The 19991-nt window shown below is 39.6% G+C and overlaps 3 protein-coding genes across 5 annotated transcripts; 1 reads left to right on the top strand and 2 right to left on the bottom strand.

Moving 5' to 3' along the window:
- Positions 1–558: 558 nt before the first annotated feature.
- On the bottom strand, positions 559–2420 carry LOC135940134 (uncharacterized). Its single transcript, XM_065484903.1, has 4 exons — positions 2186–2420; positions 1929–2051; positions 1229–1482; positions 559–1135 (listed from the first exon to the last, which is right to left on the bottom strand). The coding sequence occupies exons 1-4, from the start codon at positions 2282–2284 to the stop codon at positions 727–729; spliced, it is 885 nt and encodes a 294-aa protein (XP_065340975.1). The 5' UTR covers positions 2285–2420; the 3' UTR covers positions 559–726.
- A 345-nt stretch (positions 2421–2765) lies between these two features.
- On the bottom strand, positions 2766–4797 carry LOC135940133 (uncharacterized). Its single transcript, XM_065484901.1, has 4 exons — positions 4620–4797; positions 4435–4557; positions 4129–4376; positions 2766–3683 (listed from the first exon to the last, which is right to left on the bottom strand). Exons 1-4 carry the CDS (start codon positions 4713–4715, stop codon positions 3275–3277), a joined length of 876 nt encoding a protein of 291 aa, XP_065340973.1. The 5' UTR covers positions 4716–4797; the 3' UTR covers positions 2766–3274.
- Positions 4798–8444: 3647 nt separating this feature from the next.
- LOC135938808 (CDK5 and ABL1 enzyme substrate 2) lies at positions 8445–19493 on the top strand. 3 transcript variants are annotated; one of them, XM_065482743.1, is made up of 12 exons: positions 8445–9106; positions 11412–11548; positions 12358–12574; positions 12707–12827; positions 13133–13272; positions 13726–13761; positions 15740–15825; positions 15886–16025; positions 16085–16191; positions 16248–16452; positions 16945–17114; positions 18957–19493. In XM_065482743.1, exons 1-11 carry the CDS (start codon positions 8646–8648, stop codon positions 17083–17085), a joined length of 1791 nt encoding a protein of 596 aa, XP_065338815.1. In that variant the 5' UTR covers positions 8445–8645; the 3' UTR covers positions 17086–17114; positions 18957–19493. The 3 variants fall into 3 exon arrangements, with proteins under 3 accessions (XP_065338815.1, XP_065338813.1, XP_065338816.1); XM_065482741.1 differs by having other exon boundaries at positions 16945–19493; XM_065482744.1 differs by lacking the exon at positions 13726–13761 and having other exon boundaries at positions 8446–9106; positions 16945–19493.
- Positions 19494–19991: the final 498 nt, after the last annotated feature.

Raw genomic sequence — 19991 nt, 5'->3', positions numbered from 1 at the left:
AAATTTGGATTGATAAAAGAATTTAGATGTTATATCTGAGCAAAACAACTTCTAGGTTGAATAAATAACCAAATTTAGTGACTATATGTAATTAAGAACTTATGGGTCAGGATATCAAAACAAGCATAAATTTAAAATGCGTGATTCGTGCTCATTTTGTTTTTGACATTATTAAGAAACACAGTAAAAAATTCGGTCACCTTTCAAATCCATCCCTTAAACAACCAATCAACTAATTATTTATGTTGTTTTGTTGACCTATTCCTTTTTTATATTCCTTCGAGTTAATAATAATTAATTATAATAAATAAAAGCAATTTAATTCTCCTCTTTAAATCCCATTATACTATATATATCGCACTTAGTAATTATAATACCCTTCCCACCACCCTTGATCTTTATTGACCCTTCAACTCGTTGATAGTGGTTTGCCTCATTCACTGACGTCTTTATAAACCAAGAGTCAATAGCGTTTGCACTTATTTCCCGATTGGTTAATTTACGATCAACGTCAACACGAGCCTTAACCTGATTGGGAGGTAAAAGAGGCAAATCATGTTTTAAGTTTATGTACGTACTAAATTTATTTACAAAAAGTGAAGCCATGTATAAAAGAGTCATCTTACAATTAGACAGCGTAGGTTGTGTGACGAGTTGCAAAAATATTTACAAAAGAGAAAAGTAAATAAATACAAATTGTCCATGAATTAAATAGCAAAATTATCGCTAGAGATTCTTGAGCGTAATCCAATTGGTCTGGTCAGCAATTTTGAACCCAGACCGCTCGAAGAGGTGCTGTGCCCTGAGGTTTCCCATTTTCGTGTGGCCGTGTGTCCTGTATCCCAGTCTGCCCATGATTTCGGTGAGGTAGGCGACCGCCAAGGCTGCGTATCCTCGCTCGCGGTATTTAGGGATGGTCTGCAGCAGGCCCAGGCCGCCGTACTCTGACTGCAAAACCATCGAGGCCAGCTCCTCTTCGCCGTCATCGTTGCGCACAAAAATGCCCACCGAGGGGTTCAGCTCGAGCATCGCGGCCACGACTGGACGATAATCGGGCGTGTACAGGGGCCAGTTCTCGCAGACGTAGTCCAAGTGGCGCAGGTCAAGCGATCCAATTCGCACGTCATAAGGGATGCTGCTCAAAAAAATGTCCCCTCATTAAAATTTCTCGTCCTTTTGCTATTTTCATAATTTTTTTTTAATCATTTTATAACAGCTTGAAACTTACGTTGGCAAATCCAGACTGGCGGAAAATTCGTATTTTGGAACGTAGTGCATGTTGCAGTTCAATCTGATTTTGTCAGAGCTCTGAAATCCCTTCGCACTGAGCACTTCCATGCACAATGGAACGTGTTTGTCAAGCACACCGCAAAATTGGCGCAGCGATTCCCAGCGAATGTGTTTGGTTTTCATCAAAGCCTTTTTCAGTTTCCCGCAGTCTTTTTCTGGAGAGTACATTACAGCGTATTCTTTGCCCTCGGCCTAAAATCGAAAGGACAAATTCTGAGAAATCTTACTTTGATATCAAATTATCATTATTAATATAGAGCAAAAACTCGGCATTTGATTCAGAATCTCCTGCAATTCACTCTGTGGCATATAATTTTTACAGGTGCAATAATGCTGATGAAGCCTTAAGGATCGAAACATCATCTGAACATTACTATTTATTTATTAAAAATGTATTTGTTTGCTAGCCGCCCGTCCTTACTAAAATCCACAAAGAAAAGAGCCATTTGAAAACTTCACAAATCAGTCAAATATTTAAAAAAAATTCAATCATTGAATGAAAATATGAGCACGCAGTTATACTAAATATGTTTCATTGAGGAAACCTGTTGAGGTATAAAGTAGTTTTCTCTAATTTGAAGTATCTTGATTGGAGCAAATAAAATAAATTAATTAGATTCACTCAATAGAAAACTTACAAGTCCATAGGTGATCCCAATAACAGTCCCGTCAGTCCAGTCGCCGTCAGGGCAAAGAATCAACACCTTCATGGATTTCAGCTTTGAAGCCCATTCCATTTGTTTTTTAATCCAATTGTATACCTGAAACAGAAAACGTTTTGCTAAAAATTCACTAATTTAATCTAAAGCTAAAAAATAAATCCTATCTAGGTCATTTCCCGGTTCAATGAATCTCGCTGTTTTGTCAGATATGTAAAAGGCCGAAAATCACTTACGAAAATAGAGCTGGGAAAGTCGTTTTCCAGCATTTTGAGTAGAAGCTGCACTTGGTTCTCGCACAGAGGCTTCAGATCATCCCCAGTGTCCGCTGTCATCTTGCTCTGTCGGCTGCAAACAAGGAAGTGAAGAGAGTCGTCCGGAGCAATTCACTTTTTGCCACCAATGGAGACTAATATAACGTGCAGGGAGTATGATTTTCGCTCTGAATATCGGCTGACCGATGGAAAAAACGGCGCTGGTGTCATTGTGAATGTAAGAGATAAGGCAAATTCATGCAAGAGGACACAGCTAGGGTCGGTTCAAGGGTCAGCCCGAGGTCGCTTTCGAGTTTCTTTTTGCATATATCAACCATTATTTTTGCGTAATACAAGCATGTAACCCATCACGCATTATTTATTTACTTTCCGTATCGATAGTGAAGACAACCTTAAGGGCATTTACTCGGTGTTGACTTTCCTCAAACCTCTAGAAACTTCTGACGAAAACGTGACGGTGAATGTTATTATTTTTTCTTCGTCTCGTTTCAATATTTCACGAGACCAAGGAAAGTGTTGATCAAAATAAGAGATTATAAAGTATGATTTAATTAAAAATCTTTATTCATTATTGTTAAAAAAAATGTCGCTGGCATTGCAAAATGATTTCAAATGTCATTGATGGATTGGAGATGTAAGCATAAATGCTAGCAATCGACTCAATGAACTTCACTCGTTCATTAAAGTAAGTAACAATGACAGCGCAATCAATCTATTCACGTACCGCTCCACAGCCGTATTAAAATTAATGGACATTTCAATATGTACACACATATTTTAAGAGGGTACCTGAGGATTTGGAACATACATAATTTGACTATATGATTTTAGTAAAAGTTAGTTTATGGCTTTTCTTAAAGAAAATTAATTTTAAAGCCTGTCACCATTTAAATAATATAATGCATTGATTTTTCTTGGTTTACAGTAACTATCATTTTACGTGAGTAGCATCAATCAAATATAACAATTTCTTTTACAGGTCTAGAAAGAAATCATGTTAATCGGTAATTAAAAAACGAGTGGAAAATCTTACATTTTATTTTGAGATTTTTAATTGTTGATCTTAACCCACTTCGACTGGCCAATGAATTTGTAACCAACCTTCTTAAACTTGACAATCGACGTGTTTTGAGTAGCGATGATGTGAGCCATGCTGCCAATGCCCGCTTGACCCATATTTTTTGTCACGTGGGCCAGCAAGATGTGAGCGAAACCCTTCCTCCTGTGTTTCGAGAGAGTTTGCAAAATTCCCAAACCGACGGTTGACGCCTGCACGATCATGGAAGCCAGTTCCTCCCTCCCGTCTTCACAAGTGACGAAAATGCCAAAAGAAGGGTTGAAACGGATCATCATTTGCAGCACTGGCTTAAAATCGGGGGGAAAGTGAGGCCAGTTGTCCCAAACGGTGTCCAGGTCGCGGTCCACGTCGAGCGGAGCGATCCTAGCTCCCGCTGGAAGTCTGTGCAATTCGGTGTTAGAGTCATTCACCTTTTAGTCAGTGTATTTAAAAGTAGACCATAAAATAAAAAAAAATTAAATGAAGAGGCAATGCCCTCTGCTAAAAGGAACAAGGTCCAACAGCGAAAATACTTTTGGCTCGATCTCTGACAGAAAAAAAGGAGATTGATGCGTTTCAGCGTTTTATCGTTTATTTTCTTCATTTTCTGAAGAGGCTAATTTTTGTATTAATCATACCAAATAAATTAAATCATTAAGTTTCGGAAAAAATAATTTTATTAAAAAAAACACAATATTTGAAATTTTATTTGGCTTAATTCTTTGTCGAAATATGAATTTTTCCAAATAAGGACAAATTTTAAGTCCCAAATTTAATCGGGAGGAAAAAATCACTCTCTATATTTTAAAAAGTTTCTAACAACAAATTAATCAGATGCAACACTTACACGGGTACAACGACGATTTTAGCATCGTCGGGCGGCATGTAGGCGATGGCGCAGGTGGCATGGTGAATGACCTGCAACCCCTTGACTTTGAGAGCATCCAGGTAAATATTGGCGTGGCCTTCGCTGACCGTGACGTAGTCGGACATCGCCCTCCACGGAATCATCTCCGATTCGATCAGACACTTTTTCAGTAGCACACCATCAGTCTCTATGCTGTAGATCGCTCCGAACACTTTTCCGTTGTTTGCCTTCAAGTTCAAAAATTAAATCACTCGTTTTGAACGTGCCATTATTAAGAATTATCACTAAGCCAACGTTCAGTGCGATCACAGTCCCTGTTGTCCAGTCACCGCGTGGACACAAAACCAGCACGCGAACCCTCTTCAACTCTTTCAGCCAGTCCAGTTGTGTTTTGATCCAGTCGTAAATCTGTCGTGCGGAATATGTTTATGCAAAGACAGCTAAAAATAAAAATGAGTAAAACTTTTTACCCAGGAACTGTTCGGCAGGTCTTTCATCAGAACGTTCATTAGTTTGGGAATGTCTGCGCTTTTCAGCGGCTGCAGTATATCGTCTTTGTAAGACATTATCCTCCTGCATAGAAAAATTGTTAGCACTACATGTTGATTATCCCGTTTCGTATACCAACGTTTGTGAAGACGCGCCACTCCATGCGTCATACCTATTATCTATCCTGGCAGCAGTCCCTTGTTTTTTAAGTGATAAGTATTATCATGCAGATAACGAGGGATAGCTCACCTGAATTCAGTGAACACTCGTGCCTGGTACTTTCAAAGAATTCAACACGTAAACCATTTACTTCAACTTCGATTCATTCAATGTTGGATTTTTAAATGGAAAAATGAGTCATGGATACCATAATAAACTCCCACCTGCTGAAGTTTTTTTTATTTCTGAGAACAATATTTGAAATTTCATATTAAAACAAGACGCAAGAAAATCGATTTACCATTTTTTATGTTTAATTGTCACATATATGAATATGACATTGAAAATTAAATCCTTTTTCATGTGATTGAACTTTTGCTGAAAATTTACTTCTGCTTTGGTACGTTCCAGTAGTCGCCTTTCAAATTAAATATTCCTGATCCTCATATCAATTGTCACGTCCAGCACTTCCGGCAAAAATAGTCATTTGCGCAATTTATGAAATTCTCATTATGCAACCTGGTGGTCAAGGCTGTCGTGCCGGTTGCATATACCAATGATCGAGGTTCACGCTCACAGTCCGTTGCTGCTGATGTAGACTAAAGCCCTTCATTGTATTGATTTTACTTGTAAATTTACGTAAATATAAGCATGTGCTGCAACAAAGTTCAAGTGTGCTTTGAATAGATTGTACCGCGAATTTTATGCTGCAGTGAAGCACAAGGACGCGCGGTAGTCGATTAATTATTCACGGCATCGCTTCGAGGGAGTTGCTGCAGATGATGACTCTCCAGTGCTGGGTCAAGTTGTTCTCAACCTAACGAGAATGAAGACATAAACGAGGGAGTGCGCACCTGAAGGTCGCTATATATACACTTATCTTAAGGTTGCTGTGGTCAAATTTGTGCTGGTGCTAATAATGAGTATCAAATATCAAATTTAATTTTTTTCCATTATATTTTGTTGGCATCGCATAGGACAGAGTTGACCTGCATAATATAATCACGATATTATGCTGAATTAAACTTTCTAAACCTATCCAGATTCGTATTCAAACTGTCTGCAACCTGGTTTGAATTCTTAAAGCACAGTTGAACAATGCTGTGAAATGCCATTTGAGGATTCTGCGAGCGAGAATGCAATACAGGCAAGACGATTTGTTCGTGTCATGCTGTCAAACGCAGGGATAACTTAATTGCCTTATACGCATTGATGGTTTCAAAGCATTGGCCCATTGCCAGTTACCAGGCGTGCCAAAATTGCATGTAGTTCCTTTTGAAGTTTGATTAATTATTTTTCTCTTTCCACGGCTTACCCAGATGATTAAATATACATGCTTGCTAGCTTATTTGGATGGATTCAATTCCACTATAAAACTGACTTTCACGGTAAAAAGAGGATCAACTGGGTATTCTAAATAGAAAACTCTAAAATAAAAAGCATAATATGAATACAGTGAATTTTTTTCCAATAAAAAGGACGAAATAATTTCGATATCTATTCTCTGATTGTCAAGATTAGGTACAAAATAACCTGTTTCCCCCTTATTAAATTCACGAGGCAGATTTTTCTGCTATAGAATGATTGCTCGTGCTGATTGTTTTTTGCTTACAAGAAAATTCAAGATATTCAACCGCTATCAGCTACAATTAAGTCTCTGCCTCAATCGAATTGATACCGATCTTGCTTGTTTGGTGTTTCTATTGTGTCTGCTGCTAGCTACGAAGCGCGCATCAGTAACCATGAAGCCACACAGGAAATTAATCAATTAACATATGAATATCATAAATGCAGCGTGGGCTCTTGATTGATTAAATTACAAACCAGTCAGCTTGAATGAATGGAAGCCTTGTGAGTCACACGGCTTAACTTATTTGCATATTAAACGCACGCTAGCTACTCTTTGCCGCGATAAATCACGCTACGCGTTTCCTTCCGCAATTCGTTTCCTGTGGTTTGTGCGTGCGATTTTGGAATTCGCAAAATTTGTGCTCATCTCATCTTCTTTTAGAACGAACATTGCATTTTTACGACGGCGGATACTGCGGTCGATGGTCTGGTGAACGACTTTTGCCACACAAGAGGTGATTCTGGCTGTGCTGACGTAAAAGAGGTTGTTCAGAATTCAAAGTGCTGCTGGGATGTTCTCATTGTCAGCCAGGGAGAGCGCTGACTCTTCCAGCGGAGGATGCATAAATGTCAGGCGACACATTCAATAACCGCGAAAGTGGAGACAGAGAGAGTAAAATTAAAAAAAATGAGCTGCGTATGTTGCGATGGGGCAGTCAACTGCAACTTGCAGACGTAACATGTAACGAAGGTGAAGGGTTTTAGATAAAATTTGGTGAATGCCCAAATCTAGCTGGTATATTTGACAGTGAAAACTGCAAAGCTTTATTATCCTCTCTTTTAATTAATATCTCTTTTTACCTGATTTGAAAATGAATTGAATAACTTTTAATGTCTACAGATATTCTTAGATCAAGTCCAACATTGAAAATAATTCTACATCGTTACACACCATTAAACAAGCGCTTTCTTGCAGGTACGCTATGATAAAATTCTATGCAGTTCTGGCAGCTATAATTTCTTATAATTTTGGATGGGCGATTCAAATAAATAATGATAATACAATTCAGGGTTAATACAGCTCTTGTACATGCTTCAAATTATCCTGAAACAGATAATTTGAAACAGAAGCAATTCCTAATTTAAGTGATTAAGCAAATTCTCCCTTTTATGAACATGTGTGCGTTCAGCATTCAACGAAGGAAAGTGTTTGGAATTTTACCTGTTTTTTTATTTACTAGCAATTTTTATAAACTGACTAATTTTTAAAAGTTTTGTATTTACATTTTTAAATGTTATTAATGAAGCTTACATTTTATTATTTTGATTATTGATTGATTTTACAATAATGGTTACTCCCATAGCCCAGAGGCAAATTAATAAGAAGGTAACAATAATAGTTTTTGTAGATTTTAGTTGGAATAAATTTTTCACATTATTTTCGACCATTAAAATAATTAAAAATATTGACAAAGACACTTAATCACATAAAATTGCACTGTAGTTTTTGGACTCTAAGCGGTGTGGTTAAATTATTCAATACTATAAATTACAAAATGATATCATTCTAAATTTATTTTCTCTTAAAACATCTTAAATTTTTTTACAACCAAATCTAGTCTTTTTTCCTCAGATTATTTTGGATTTTTTTACTAAAGAAATCTATAACGTAAGAAAAATTCACTTTCAGCGTGAACTAACGTTGGTAAGTTTTAGAGTGTAAACAAATTTCCAATCCTATAGCCAGGCAAGAAAATTAATTGAAGCCTGATTAGATCTTATATAAACCTTTTATACCTATACAAAATGAAGCCCGTTTGGCTTAATAATATACCAAAGAAAATATCCATAATATTTAAAAAGTGCTGCCTGCCTAATTTTCATTAAACACGCACGGAAACCGCTCTTGATTGTGAGAGACACTTATGTACGAATCAATTTCCTGACACTTATCGGGCTTCGATCTCCATGCCGCTGCCGCGGCGCCGCTAACCCAAAGCTGAAAGCACGAGGGGCGACGGCGCGGGCGGCCGGCCCATTTCGGCGCAGCCGCGGCCCCTAGATGTCTCTGGCGTGCAGTCGGTCTTTGTGCTGCCACTGGTGGTGGTACATTTCGATTTTGATAAACCTTGATAAAAATTATAAATACACACACTGTACTCTACGGCGAAGCGTGAGCTGCGGCAGTGAGCGAGTGCGGACAGTGAGCGGGCAGTGGCGAGCGCGCAACCAGCGAAGCGAAAGTGTCCGATGTCCGCGTTGTGAGTTTGGCGTGTGCGATGACGAGCAGTGCGAACAGCGGCAAACGGACTAGCAACAAAACTCGGAGACGAAATGCGGCGATCGCCTTCCTGTCCAACATCAGCCTTGATGGCTCGTACAGCCCGGCGGACCCGACAGCCGTGCAGCCGCCTGCCAGGCCGACGGCGCACCTCGGCTTGAAGAACGAGTTGGCCGGCGACGAGGACGACGACGAGGATGGTAGTATGGGCGTCGAGGAGCCCCCGGCCGCCGCCGCCGTCGTCGCAGCTGCTGCTGCCGCCGCCACCGCAGCCCCCGAGGACCTCAGGGGGGCGGTGCCGGGCCAGGCCGCCGTGGCGGCCGCCTTGCTCGTGGCCGGCGGAGCGGTCGCGGCCGTCCAGCAGGCAAACTGCGAGCCTCTCGGCGAGGCCATGGCCAAGGTGCCCGGCGTCGACATGATCGACACCGTCGCCGTGCCCAGGGCATCCTTCAGGGAGAGGTCAATCACCTTTTTACCTTTCGGACCCCGCCGGTGCGCCGTTCGCAACAGCTGATCGCCGCTGTTTTCGTTTTTATGAGATTTCGCGCACCGCTATTTTCGCCTTCCCTCTCGCATGCTTTTGTTTACTTTTGCTTGCGCTCTGCTGTTTTTATTTTATTGATCATCACGACCGCCTCTTCATTTGGTCAGTTTGCGAAAAAGTGCGTGCTAAAACCTAAATCTGGTGCGATTGCGAGGGATGGGGAGAGGGGAAGGTTCGGTCGGAAAATTCCATAGCAGGCCAAAAAATGGTTACCGTAAGAGGGCTGCTTGGTTTTCATTGATCGGGAAGCAATTGGGATTTAATTCGTTTATCAGCCACTATTTACTGATAATGTAGCATGGAAGTTAATGCTGATGTCGGTCATATTTGTAGGTCGTTGATTTTTTTTTAATTTAAAAACTTATAAAATATATCGGTACGCAAACGTCACGTCAAAGTAATATTTTTGATATCTTGAAGATGTTATTGAAGATTTTTCCTTTGCAGGTCAGAAGGGCGATATTTTTCGAACAAAAAATCATTTTTCTTATTCAGACTGGCATTTTTTTCTTTTTAATTTCGTGTGTGGTGGACGTCAATAAACTGTGTCTGCAACTCTAAATCTCGTAACTAAATCGCTGCGCATTTCGTAATGCCCCGCAGGAAAGGTGGAAACCTGCTAGCGCAGAGCTCGTGAATTCGGATTGCCCCATATCTCCCGAATTCCAATAGAATTTCGCTGCTACCATGTGGTTATGTCTTAGAGCTATTAAATCTTTGCGTTCCACGAATATCCACCAGACAGAATTTTGTTCAATGGAAATAAACATTCTGTTAACTTTAAGACTGGGGCTGCAATCCTATAATGTCGGTCAATACTCTTTGGTTTATTTTTGACTTTTTTATTTTCGGAGAGCTGTTGCGAGTTCGAGGCTAATAAGCTTTTCTCGTAAATCCGGTTTTATTTATAATTTGAAACGACACACAAATTGACAGATTTATTGGCATCCATTTTAAAAGAGTTAACCATCTTAAAAATATAATAAGCAATTATTGTGTTTTTAGAAAGGTTACGAAATTAAAAATAAATGAGAAGAGAGAATAGCTAATTGATTGGAGGAAAATATTAACTGTAACGTGCACAATTGGTATTAAATATGTTGCAACTAACAAGTTAAATGCTAAATTAATTCAATTCTTCCCGTTAGAGAGATATTTTCCTTTTCCCTCTTTCAATTTTATGGATTCCGTTATTTGAACACAGGATTATGGATATTTCTAATATTAACTGCTTTTAATCTAATTTTCGGACGTTATCTTGCCCATCATGCCGTTGTCTCTTAAATCGTGAAATCAATGCCAAATATTTCAAGGAATCTGACTGATCTAATCATCAATGCTTCGCCGTTTTAACTAGACTTGAGGCTTGTCGACAACCGCTTGCACATCCGTTCTCTTACCGTGCTATCAGAGGAAACCGGTGCATATCAATCTCTCCTTGGGAACACAAATAACAAAACTGCGTTTGGCTGCGCGGTGTTAGCATAATATATACGCTTGTTCGCAGCTCAGGACGGCGTGAAAACGCGAGTGTAATTGTAGCGAGAAACGCGAGTCTAAGCAAACAACACCGCCGAGAAGTGCAAAGATGCCTCAAAAGTGCGCAGTTTGTGTCGAATTGGGTCTGTGCCTCAATAATGCCCCTCGCGAAACGGCCAGGGTTGTCTACTCTAATTAAAATGCGTCTCCACTCTATGCGGACAATCGTTTCCTCCCGCAGCACGTATATATAGAGGCTTGTTGTTGCGCTAGAAACTAATTATATTCTCGAGTAGAATGAATCCAAGCAATCTTATCTGAAATGGGGATTCCTTGTTGCTATTATGTCTGGTTCATTCTTGATCTAAAATCCAGGAAAATGCACTTTAAGGTAAATTAGTGTACTGGAAATAAATATTTTTGGTAGATCCTTTTGTTATTATCAGAAAAAATCCTATCAAATCGGCATTTGAAGCGAGAAAAACCCTTAAATGGGGTTTTCACATGACAGAGTCGGAACAAAATATTACGCAGGTCTAAAATTCTCGACCCTGGAGACCGAGACTGCAGTAAAATTTGCACAATGGCCTTTGAGTTAGATGCTTTACGGCTTGTGCCCTCTCATTCGTAAACATGCGATTTCTCACTGGCGCGGCTAATTGGCCAAAGTGCATCGCAATCAGCGAGCCGTGTCACATTATAGGATAAAGTCGTAATCTGTCCACTCTTCGGATGTTGCAGAACGCAGACCGGTGGGAGCGAGGGAGGTGGCGAGATAAGGAGACGGCTAGGTTCCTTTGGACGCAAAAAAGCACCAGCGCTGGCTGCATCTGTCGACGACAAGTACAGCAGCAACGAAAGCATTGGTGGAAATTACGGTAATCTCATATGTTTTGATCGCATTTCGCATTTATCAACTTGTTAGTTCTTCTTGACAAATAATTGATAACTGCAACTTACTCTCGGCTTCATATTAAAATTAATTATGCACCTTCGAGATACGAACAGAAGTTGCATTTAAAAATACCCACTCCTTGATTTTATCACAAAATATTTTAGGAAATCTCTTGTGACTGATCTGGCATCCTTTATCGCTCTTTATAGATGAAATTACTTTTGGATTTTAATTTCAAGAAACAATAATTTAAAAATATTAAAAAAACAAAGACGGCATCTTCAGACTCTTAAACTAATAAAAAAACTTGTTACGATTGTTAACCATTCACCTTTTCATGAGTCAAGAACGTCAATTAAATAATTGCTTTAAAAATCCTCCTAATTCTCATCGCTGTGCAAACATGTTAAACTCAACAACCTATTGAAGAGCTACGAAGATAACATGAATTGGTTATTGATTAGGTTTTATTATAATCCAGAGATAGTGCTCCCAGGAGAACATCCAGACACAATTCACGTGTTCCCATCAGGTGCCGTTTGCATCTTTTCATCTTTTCCCACGTCACGTGTTCGTCAGCGGAAAGCGGGCATTCGCAACAAAAATAAACTGAAATGTCAAGCCTCGTGTATAAGCCCAAAATAATCCGACCCATGTCCACACACCGCGGCAAGCACGTGCGAGAGCGGTCGATTTAGCGGTCAATCCGGTGTGTCCAACGCGGTGACACACAGACCGGCAGAAATGCGTGCGAATCTCAAAACTCACGTCTAGTCTCGTGCGCTGTTTCAGTGCGGGGCAAGGCCTCGCCAAGCAATTTGCTTCCGTTGGCTGGCATCCAGTTCGCGGCAGGCAGTTCGCCTGAAGGTTTTGGCCGAGGCTTGCGTCTCTCCAACCCTAAGAAGGGGGGCAGCCAGCCGGCCGACGACGAGCGCGGCTGCATCACCACGTCCAAGAAGGCCACTCCATTCCTCGTCTTCTCTTCCCTCCCATACAACAAGACTGGAAGGTCAGCGCCACCCTTAATTTGTTTTAGTTTTATTATTATTATTATTAATTTTATAGAGAAAGCTGGGATCTGAATTTTTATCTTCTCTCACAATCAGTTTGGTTTCCGCTTCAAATTTGTTTTCACTTTCAGGAGTGATGGGAAAAAGGATATCCGAAGGCGCCACACTTCGGGGCCTCGTCCTTTATCCGTGATAAACGACAGCAGTGACCCATTTGATCTATTGGGAGTGGAGAAAGGCAAAGATGGACAGGTACCACAATATATCCTCGTCGCCATTTACTACAATTGCTCTTTTTACCTTGAAATTTGAAGACACTTTAATGGTCGAATTTTGTAATTCCGGCGAAGCTGCCAAATAGTTGTGCAAATAGCGCGGCTTGCGTCAAGGCGTGTTGCTAATTTTGAATTTGACTCTAATTAGGCAGGTTTTGGAGCAATTCAAGAATTTGGCTCTCTGCCAATCAAGTTGAGCTATTCATTTTCACTGTAGCTTACTAAATTGGAAATCACCTCTCTTCACTATCGGTCTCTTCTGATTGAAGTGTATTTTCGCAGGAAATATCGTACGGCCAGCTGTTGGTCCCATCTCGACACTACCCTCATGACCGGAAGGTCGTGTCTGTTGACTACACTGAGCTACCTGACTCAACAGTTGCAGCTCCGCCAAACACTGGGCGCCACCCTGTGGTAGCAAGGTAGCACACGAAACATACAAATAATCCCAACCATAAATGTTGGTTATCACCATAAATGTTACCTCTAAACTTTAAAAGTTCATACCATCACATTTTAACTTACGTTAGTGACGATAACAAACTAGTTTTTACTTTTTTATTTTGTGTCGTGTCATTTTCTGCTAAGTGTGTGTTGAATGCCATTTCATATCTGTGTCCCTCTTTAATGAGCACATTTCTCTATCGATCTCAATATTACACTCTTTTTTGCGACTCGCACTAATTTCATGCCAACCACACCACAATTCAGACATATTTTTAAGTACAATTAGAACCACTTGCTGTGCATCGCAAATGAAATTTTTTATTGCCTGAACAATCAGGCGTTATTGACCTTTGAAGTATGATCGATTGCCGCTCTGCTTTTATTATTCTCTAATCTGTGTGTCTCTCTTGTTGTCCGTTCTATTGCAGGCCAGAGTTAGCTGCATATAATGTGGATAATAAATGGTAAATCAAATTTTTTAATTAAAGCTTTGGGCTGCTTCTGCCACAATAATGTAGATTGCTAGCAGTTTGGTTTGTTATCTCTCTTGCGTTTGCTTCACTGTTAACTAGAATAACGAGTATTCACATTTGGGTTTGAAACGAACACAAATATACCAAATACACATAGTTTAGCACTGAAGTGCCGAGCTTTTACTGCGTAAATAATGGATGAGAAATAATATTTTAGGCATATTTGCATAAAATGTTTTTTTTATTTTTTTCTTGGCAATGAAGTTTTAATGATTCCTCAAATGAAATGTCATTTTATTTAATGTTTTGATGGAAAGGCACTTTGCTGTGTTTAATGGATAAGGATGATTTGGGCCAATAGAAACTAATCCCTATATCTTGCAACAGCCTTGAGTAAATAATCTAAATTCCCTTGTGACCTCTGTGACTTTCTCAGGGTTAAGATTTTCACAAGCTTTCTATTATTTATTTTCTTTCAATAAAAATGCAAACAATGCCTTAATCGCTCGCAGATGATAAAAGCGTCGGAACTCAGTGAGACAGTGCAAGTTGTGCCCTCCAGGACCCACTGCTTTGTTGTTAACACAATAACAAAACGAAAACACACACACACACACACACACACACACACACACAAAATCCATTCCATGAGTCGGTTGGTTGGTTATCTGGTAAACAAAGCACCGAATATACATATGTACACACTCTTGCATGAACTAAGCTGAGAGAGCGAATGCGCGTTGCTGCGGCAGCCAGTCTAATTGCTGGCAACAAAACAAATGCTGAGGCCCCAAAAGTGCGCTCACGTTGCTGACCACCCCGGCAGCTGCTGCCGTTGAATTGTTCGCCGCGCACGGCATTGATCTCCAGTTAAATTGACATTGGTTAATACTTCCTTTTTGCGATGATTGTGCACGATTTATTGCATCACGCACACGACCACTCTGAGATTCTTGTCCTGTCCTTTCGCTTCAACTGATCAAATTATTTGGCAATGCTCCGGATTTTTTTTCAATCTTTTCAGCGCAAGCGTTTGTCTCTTGAAATTATTTATAGCCACATTTTATGGGTGCAAGTTGAATTATTTTTGGCTCTCGAGAGAGCACACAATACCGCCGTCAGATTTGTCAACTTTTAGTTGAGACGTAAGAGAAACAGGTTACGTGACCGTCGACCATGAAACTTCTTTTTCATTGAACCTGCAATCAGCTTGATACATACACTAGCGTCAGATTGTATCAGGCGTTTTGCGCAATTTATTACTAAAGTTGCTGAGCGTTTGTCACTTCATTTCTGAAAGCATTTACGCCACAGAGTACAGGTAGCTTAGCATTGATTTTCATGAAATTGACATTTAGACCAGCCCATCGGCTTGCATTGCTAGCACAGTTGAGGCAATTGGAGATATTTTAGCATTTTGGGGATAATATTGGCTGCCCAATGTAAGAGAATGCAAAAGGTGGTTAATTTTAGCGACTCGAAATGCTCAAATAGCTGAACGGCTGGTAGAAGGCGCCACTAGCTGGTTTTCGTAACTTTCCAGCGGCTCTATAGGGCCAAAATCTGGCATTTCACTCAAAAACATTGGTGATGGGAGGCGAACAGATGGCTAAATTGGGTCCAAGCTCCTCTGCGAACGCTAGGGCCCTTTATTGTCCACTTGCCGGTGTTATTTAGACCCGTTGAGCTTGTTACCCACGAGATTGTGCTGAGCATATGTTCAAGAAAACAAAATGATAAAACCATCATTATAATTTTAAAAAAATCCCCGTGACTTTTACTGTCAAATCAATATGGAAAAATGTGGAAATGCCTGCATTTTGTTTTGTGTTGTCTGCAACCGATGAACACAGGACTGACTAACGACTTACACCACTAACCACTCGCATGATTCCAGGAGATAATGATTCGCGTTTATCAGCAGCCCCTCTCTCAACAAACTATTGACTCTAGTCGTTTGTTTTCGCAGGTGTTATTCTTATGATACCGCTTCGCATCGGACCACAGCTCACGTGGTCCCTGCCTCCCCAACGCCTCAGCAGGGCCATGATAAAGGTATGAAACGATTAAGCTGCCAATTTAGCAGTTTTGAGAGGCAAAAATATTTTCTTTCAGCGTTTGAGTGGGAGAATTTCAGCACACACTCGTTGCCTCAGATGTTGCAGCCAGCTCCTGCCTATGCTCCCAATTTGCTTGATGATCCGGAAAATGTAACTGGACATCACAGAACGCTCCTAACATTTTCGTCTTACATGGTATGGCTAAATAATCCTTTTTATCTAGAAGCTCTTTGGTTGATGAATGCAATTTTCAGACGTCGCTAATTGGGTACACAAAACCGGCCGAATTAAAAAAGGAGCTGAACGACAAGTTCCGAGAGAAGTTTCCGCACATTCAACTCACCTTGAGTAAATTGCGAAGGTAATATATTTTGTCTGTACAAGCTGCAGCAACCCAAGCTAATTTTTCTTCTGAAGTTTGAAACGGGAAATGAAGAAAATCGCCAAGCAAGAGTGTGGCATAGATCTGCTGACAGTAGCTCAAGCTTATGTCTACTTTGAGAAATTGATATTACGCAGTTTGATTAACAAGCCGAACAGGAAGTTGTGTGCTGGCGCCTGCCTTCTCCTTTCAGCCAAACTCAATGATGTCAAAGGAGACGTTTTAAAGCAACTTATTGAAGTAAGCAAAACTACTAATAAAAATTGGTGCAACTCTTTGAAATCCATGAATGATTTTTTTTAATATTTGTATGATTCCACTTTATGTTCTTGAAGGAGAGAGAATCACTTAGTTAGGGTTGAGTTGTAGATGAAGTTTGGATTGGTCTTGAATATGGGAATTTTTCCTCCCCTCAGCATCAAATAAATTTAATTTTAAATCAATTGGCCAACTTAAATTGTTGTATGAGGTAATTTTTATCACAAGGATATGCGAGTTGCAGATTTTTATCAATTATTTATACTCGTTGCTCTTTTGTTTGCACTCAAATGAGTGCAGGCGGACGTTTTCAACGCTCACTGATTCAAAATTACTTTGAATCTAATATTATTTTTTCTTTTACAATTTTTTTCCCAAATTTTTAGCCTTCCATTTCTTGTTGTTTGCCTGTTCTGGTAATTTTCTAGAGCAAGGCTGATTTTTCATACAACTAACTGATTTGAACTATCGTAGAAAACGGAGCTGGTTTTCCGTCTGAACCGCCGAGACTTGCTGCTGTCCGAGTTCGCGGTGTTGGTCGCCCTCGAGTTCAGCCTGCACATCCCAACGTGGGAGGTGATGCCGCACTACCAGCGCCTGCTTTACGAGTCCTGACACCCGCGAGTGCAACCTTGCTGTCCTAGGTCCTTAGTCTAGTCCCTCAAATCTGCTTCTAACGGTGCACAAGTGCAACTTTTACTGTTCCCCTTTGCCCTTTACACTTTTCCTGATTAAGAGTTTTATTGATTACTACTTGTCTGCTGCTAGACACGACAAAAGCATCAATCAAATCAGAGAAGCTTTTAGGCCACAATTTAGTCTCTAGTCCGCCTTCTTGAATGTTTATCAACTTTTTGCGCTGAACTGGGGTTAGCCACTTCTATGGTGTATGTTCTAATCGATAGTAGTTGTGTTTTTTTCGATGGTTTCAGGATGGGTTGGAAACAACTTACTTTTGATCAACGATTATGAGTGTACCTTACTAGCTTGTGGCTTAATTTTTCCAATATTTTTGCTTGTGTGACGTACTGGTAAAGTACATAGTAGTGACATGCACACGAAACTTTTTTACATTAAAAATTGCCATTTTTTGTCTTCGTTTGAAGTGGAATTCAAATCATTTGAAACAAAAGAATGGAATAACTAGCACCCCTGTCTTTGGTGAATTCATTTGTACCTAAAAGAACTGACTCGCCAGCAATTTTTAACTGATTTTTACTATGCTGTAAGCCACTTGATAACTTCTACCCCTCTAGTACGAGTAACGTGTTATAATACTTTTGGATTGCTTATTTTTTGTATGTCAAGCTCATTAATCTCTAGTGGGCAGTTGATCGAAAAGAAGAGATAGACTTAATTTTGAGGCAATTTGTTAGACTTTCTGAAATATTACTCGATGAGAAGATTAAGAATTGATGCTATCAATCTCGCGGTGCCATATTTTGAAAAGTTTTAATAATTTTGCTCTATAGACGACTGATGGGAATTCTCAGATTGTACTTTAAAATATAAATGCAAAGAATAGTACTTGTTGTAATTTGCGTAGCTTCTTCCCCTGATTTTCTTGGGCTATGCATATAAATACGTTGAATGGTACTTCATAATTCTATAAAATATCCAGACATAGTTAAAGTTTGTGTTCATTTAGAGATTTGTCATGCGCGCATGATGCGAAACAGCATTCCTATGAAATTAACAATTGCTGCTATTCTCTGCTTCAGCAGGAAGAGATGTAATTAATTTAGGGTTTGATTGTAAATCGCTCTAAATGGTGTAAGCATGATGACATCCAAAGGTGTAATGCTGATATCGATTTGAACTTTATGCTCTTTCTAGTATAAAGCTTTGAGTGAAGTTTCTCAGAAGCTTGTGCCTTTTATGCAGGTGTTGCATTGATCGTTTGAAAAAAGTTGTGCTCTGATAACTGATTGTAATTATAAGGAAACTTCTGAAAAACATCTTCAGCTAAAGACCTGGAACTAGATTTGAACCAAATTTTCCCCAGCTCTGGAGTAATGCCTTTTGTTTAAAATTGTAATACTGAAGCTGCATAAATACCTGATTGAACTAGAGCTGTGCTTGGAGCTTTCCACTAGTCTAGAAAGAGGAAGGGCGTTGAATAATTAAAATTGGTCTTGATGAACAGCTGCGACGACAAAAAAGTGTAATTTAACCGGGAGACTTGATATGTAAAACTGTAACACACATTATCCTTGGTTGGTGAATTGTTTCAAGGTGGAGAGGCATTATACTCGCAGGTTTTACTTTTAATTGGATAGATTTATCATTACTTATTTACATGATCATTATGAATGGATCGGGTAGGGCGTTAGTTTAGCATAGAATTAACAAAAAGAAACAATTGTCCACTTGCGCATGTACATAATTAGGGAAAGGATATAATGGAATGGCAATTTAATGTCTAGCGGTGTCAACAATCATTTTGTGTATTGGACTAATTGGGCACTTATATTCATTGAATTCAGTTGAAAGGAAGCAAGCAGGCAGGAATGGAGACGCGTTTGGAGCATTTGAGATGCGAAAGAGGACTTTGTGCAATCAACCAAATTAATTAATATTGCGTAATCGAAAAGGCTGGATTTGCAAAGTACACACATACACACACACTCACACATATTGAAAATATGCCTAACATTGTATCACTGCGTAAATTAAAGCCATACATATATATTGTTTGTTCAGTTTTGTGTTTATATTGCTCATTTTAGTTAAATGTGATGCTAGGTTGTGATGATGTTGCTGTCTATACAATCAATTGATCATTTTTGGTGTTGTTTTTCATTTTGTACCCAACATCATAATTGTTTTACACTCATTATTGTCTTTTAATTTTCGAGCGCATCTAATCACCATTATTGCAAATTTTGCCCACATGTGTCTCACGTTTCTGGGTTATACTATACCGTGTAAAATGTTATCGATTCATGGAATTATATTAATGTTGATTAATTTTCTTGACGTATTGTGAGAAAATAAAAAAGGCAAACTCAAATTAAATCCTATTCGCCTTGCTTTCATTTCGCAACGACCCTGCGTCCTCTTTTCTGCTCAAATTTAATGTGCGCAAAGCCGCATTTTTATTTATTTCACAATGTGTCGTAAAAACAAACGCATTTTGGCAATACAGTCGATCTCGTCCGATGCTATAAGAGAGTTTGTGGGGTCTTGAATTATGAAGGGAAATTGTGGTCGGGCGAGCGAGCAGAGCGAATGAACAATTTAATCAAGAGGAACATGTCGTGGATGAGAGTGGAAAGATAAAAAAGACGCGGCGTCATCAATCCGATCCTGGGACATCAAGGGGGCGGAGATATTTTGAATACCATTACCACTGCAGACGGCACGCCAGCCACCCAGCACTTATCGCTCTGTTTGCGGACTTCCCGCAGAATCTGCGTCTGCTATGTGTCTTGCCTCGGTATTTTAAATTTTCCTAAAATTATTTTGTTACAATATTAATGATTATCTTATAACAAAAGAATGAAAACGCGGGATAAAAT

The sequence above is a fragment of the Cloeon dipterum genome, chromosome 3 (genome assembly GCF_949628265.1).
Source record: "Cloeon dipterum chromosome 3, ieCloDipt1.1, whole genome shotgun sequence".
NCBI classification, from domain to species: Eukaryota; Metazoa; Arthropoda; class Insecta; order Ephemeroptera; family Baetidae; genus Cloeon; species Cloeon dipterum.
This window is presented reverse-complemented; position numbering and strand designations above follow the sequence as displayed.

Coding starts and splice junctions, on each gene's coding strand:
- LOC135940133 (XM_065484901.1), bottom strand. CDS start 4,715: ATGTCTTACAAAGACGATATACTGCAGCCGCTGAAAAGCGCAGACATT. Junction 4,377..4,434: donor TCGCACTGAACGTTGGCTTA/GTGATAATTCTT, acceptor TTGAACTTGAAG/GCAAACAACGGAAAAGTGTT. Junction 3,684..4,128: donor AAAATCGTCGTTGTACCCGT/GTAAGTGTTGCA, acceptor CGAATTGCACAG/ACTTCCAGCGGGAGCTAGGA.
- LOC135940134 (XM_065484903.1), bottom strand. CDS start 2,284: ATGACAGCGGACACTGGGGATGATCTGAAGCCTCTGTGCGAGAACCAA. Junction 1,483..1,928: donor TTGGGATCACCTATGGACTT/GTAAGTTTTCTA, acceptor TTTCGATTTTAG/GCCGAGGGCAAAGAATACGC. Junction 1,136..1,228: donor GCCAGTCTGGATTTGCCAAC/GTAAGTTTCAAG, acceptor TTTTTTGAGCAG/CATCCCTTATGACGTGCGAA.
- LOC135938808 (XM_065482743.1), top strand. CDS start 8,646: ATGACGAGCAGTGCGAACAGCGGCAAACGGACTAGCAACAAAACTCGG. Junction 13,273..13,725: donor CGCCACCCTGTGGTAGCAAG/GTAGCACACGAA, acceptor GTTCTATTGCAG/GCCAGAGTTAGCTGCATATA. Junction 15,826..15,885: donor TCAGCAGGGCCATGATAAAG/GTATGAAACGAT, acceptor ATTTTCTTTCAG/CGTTTGAGTGGGAGAATTTC.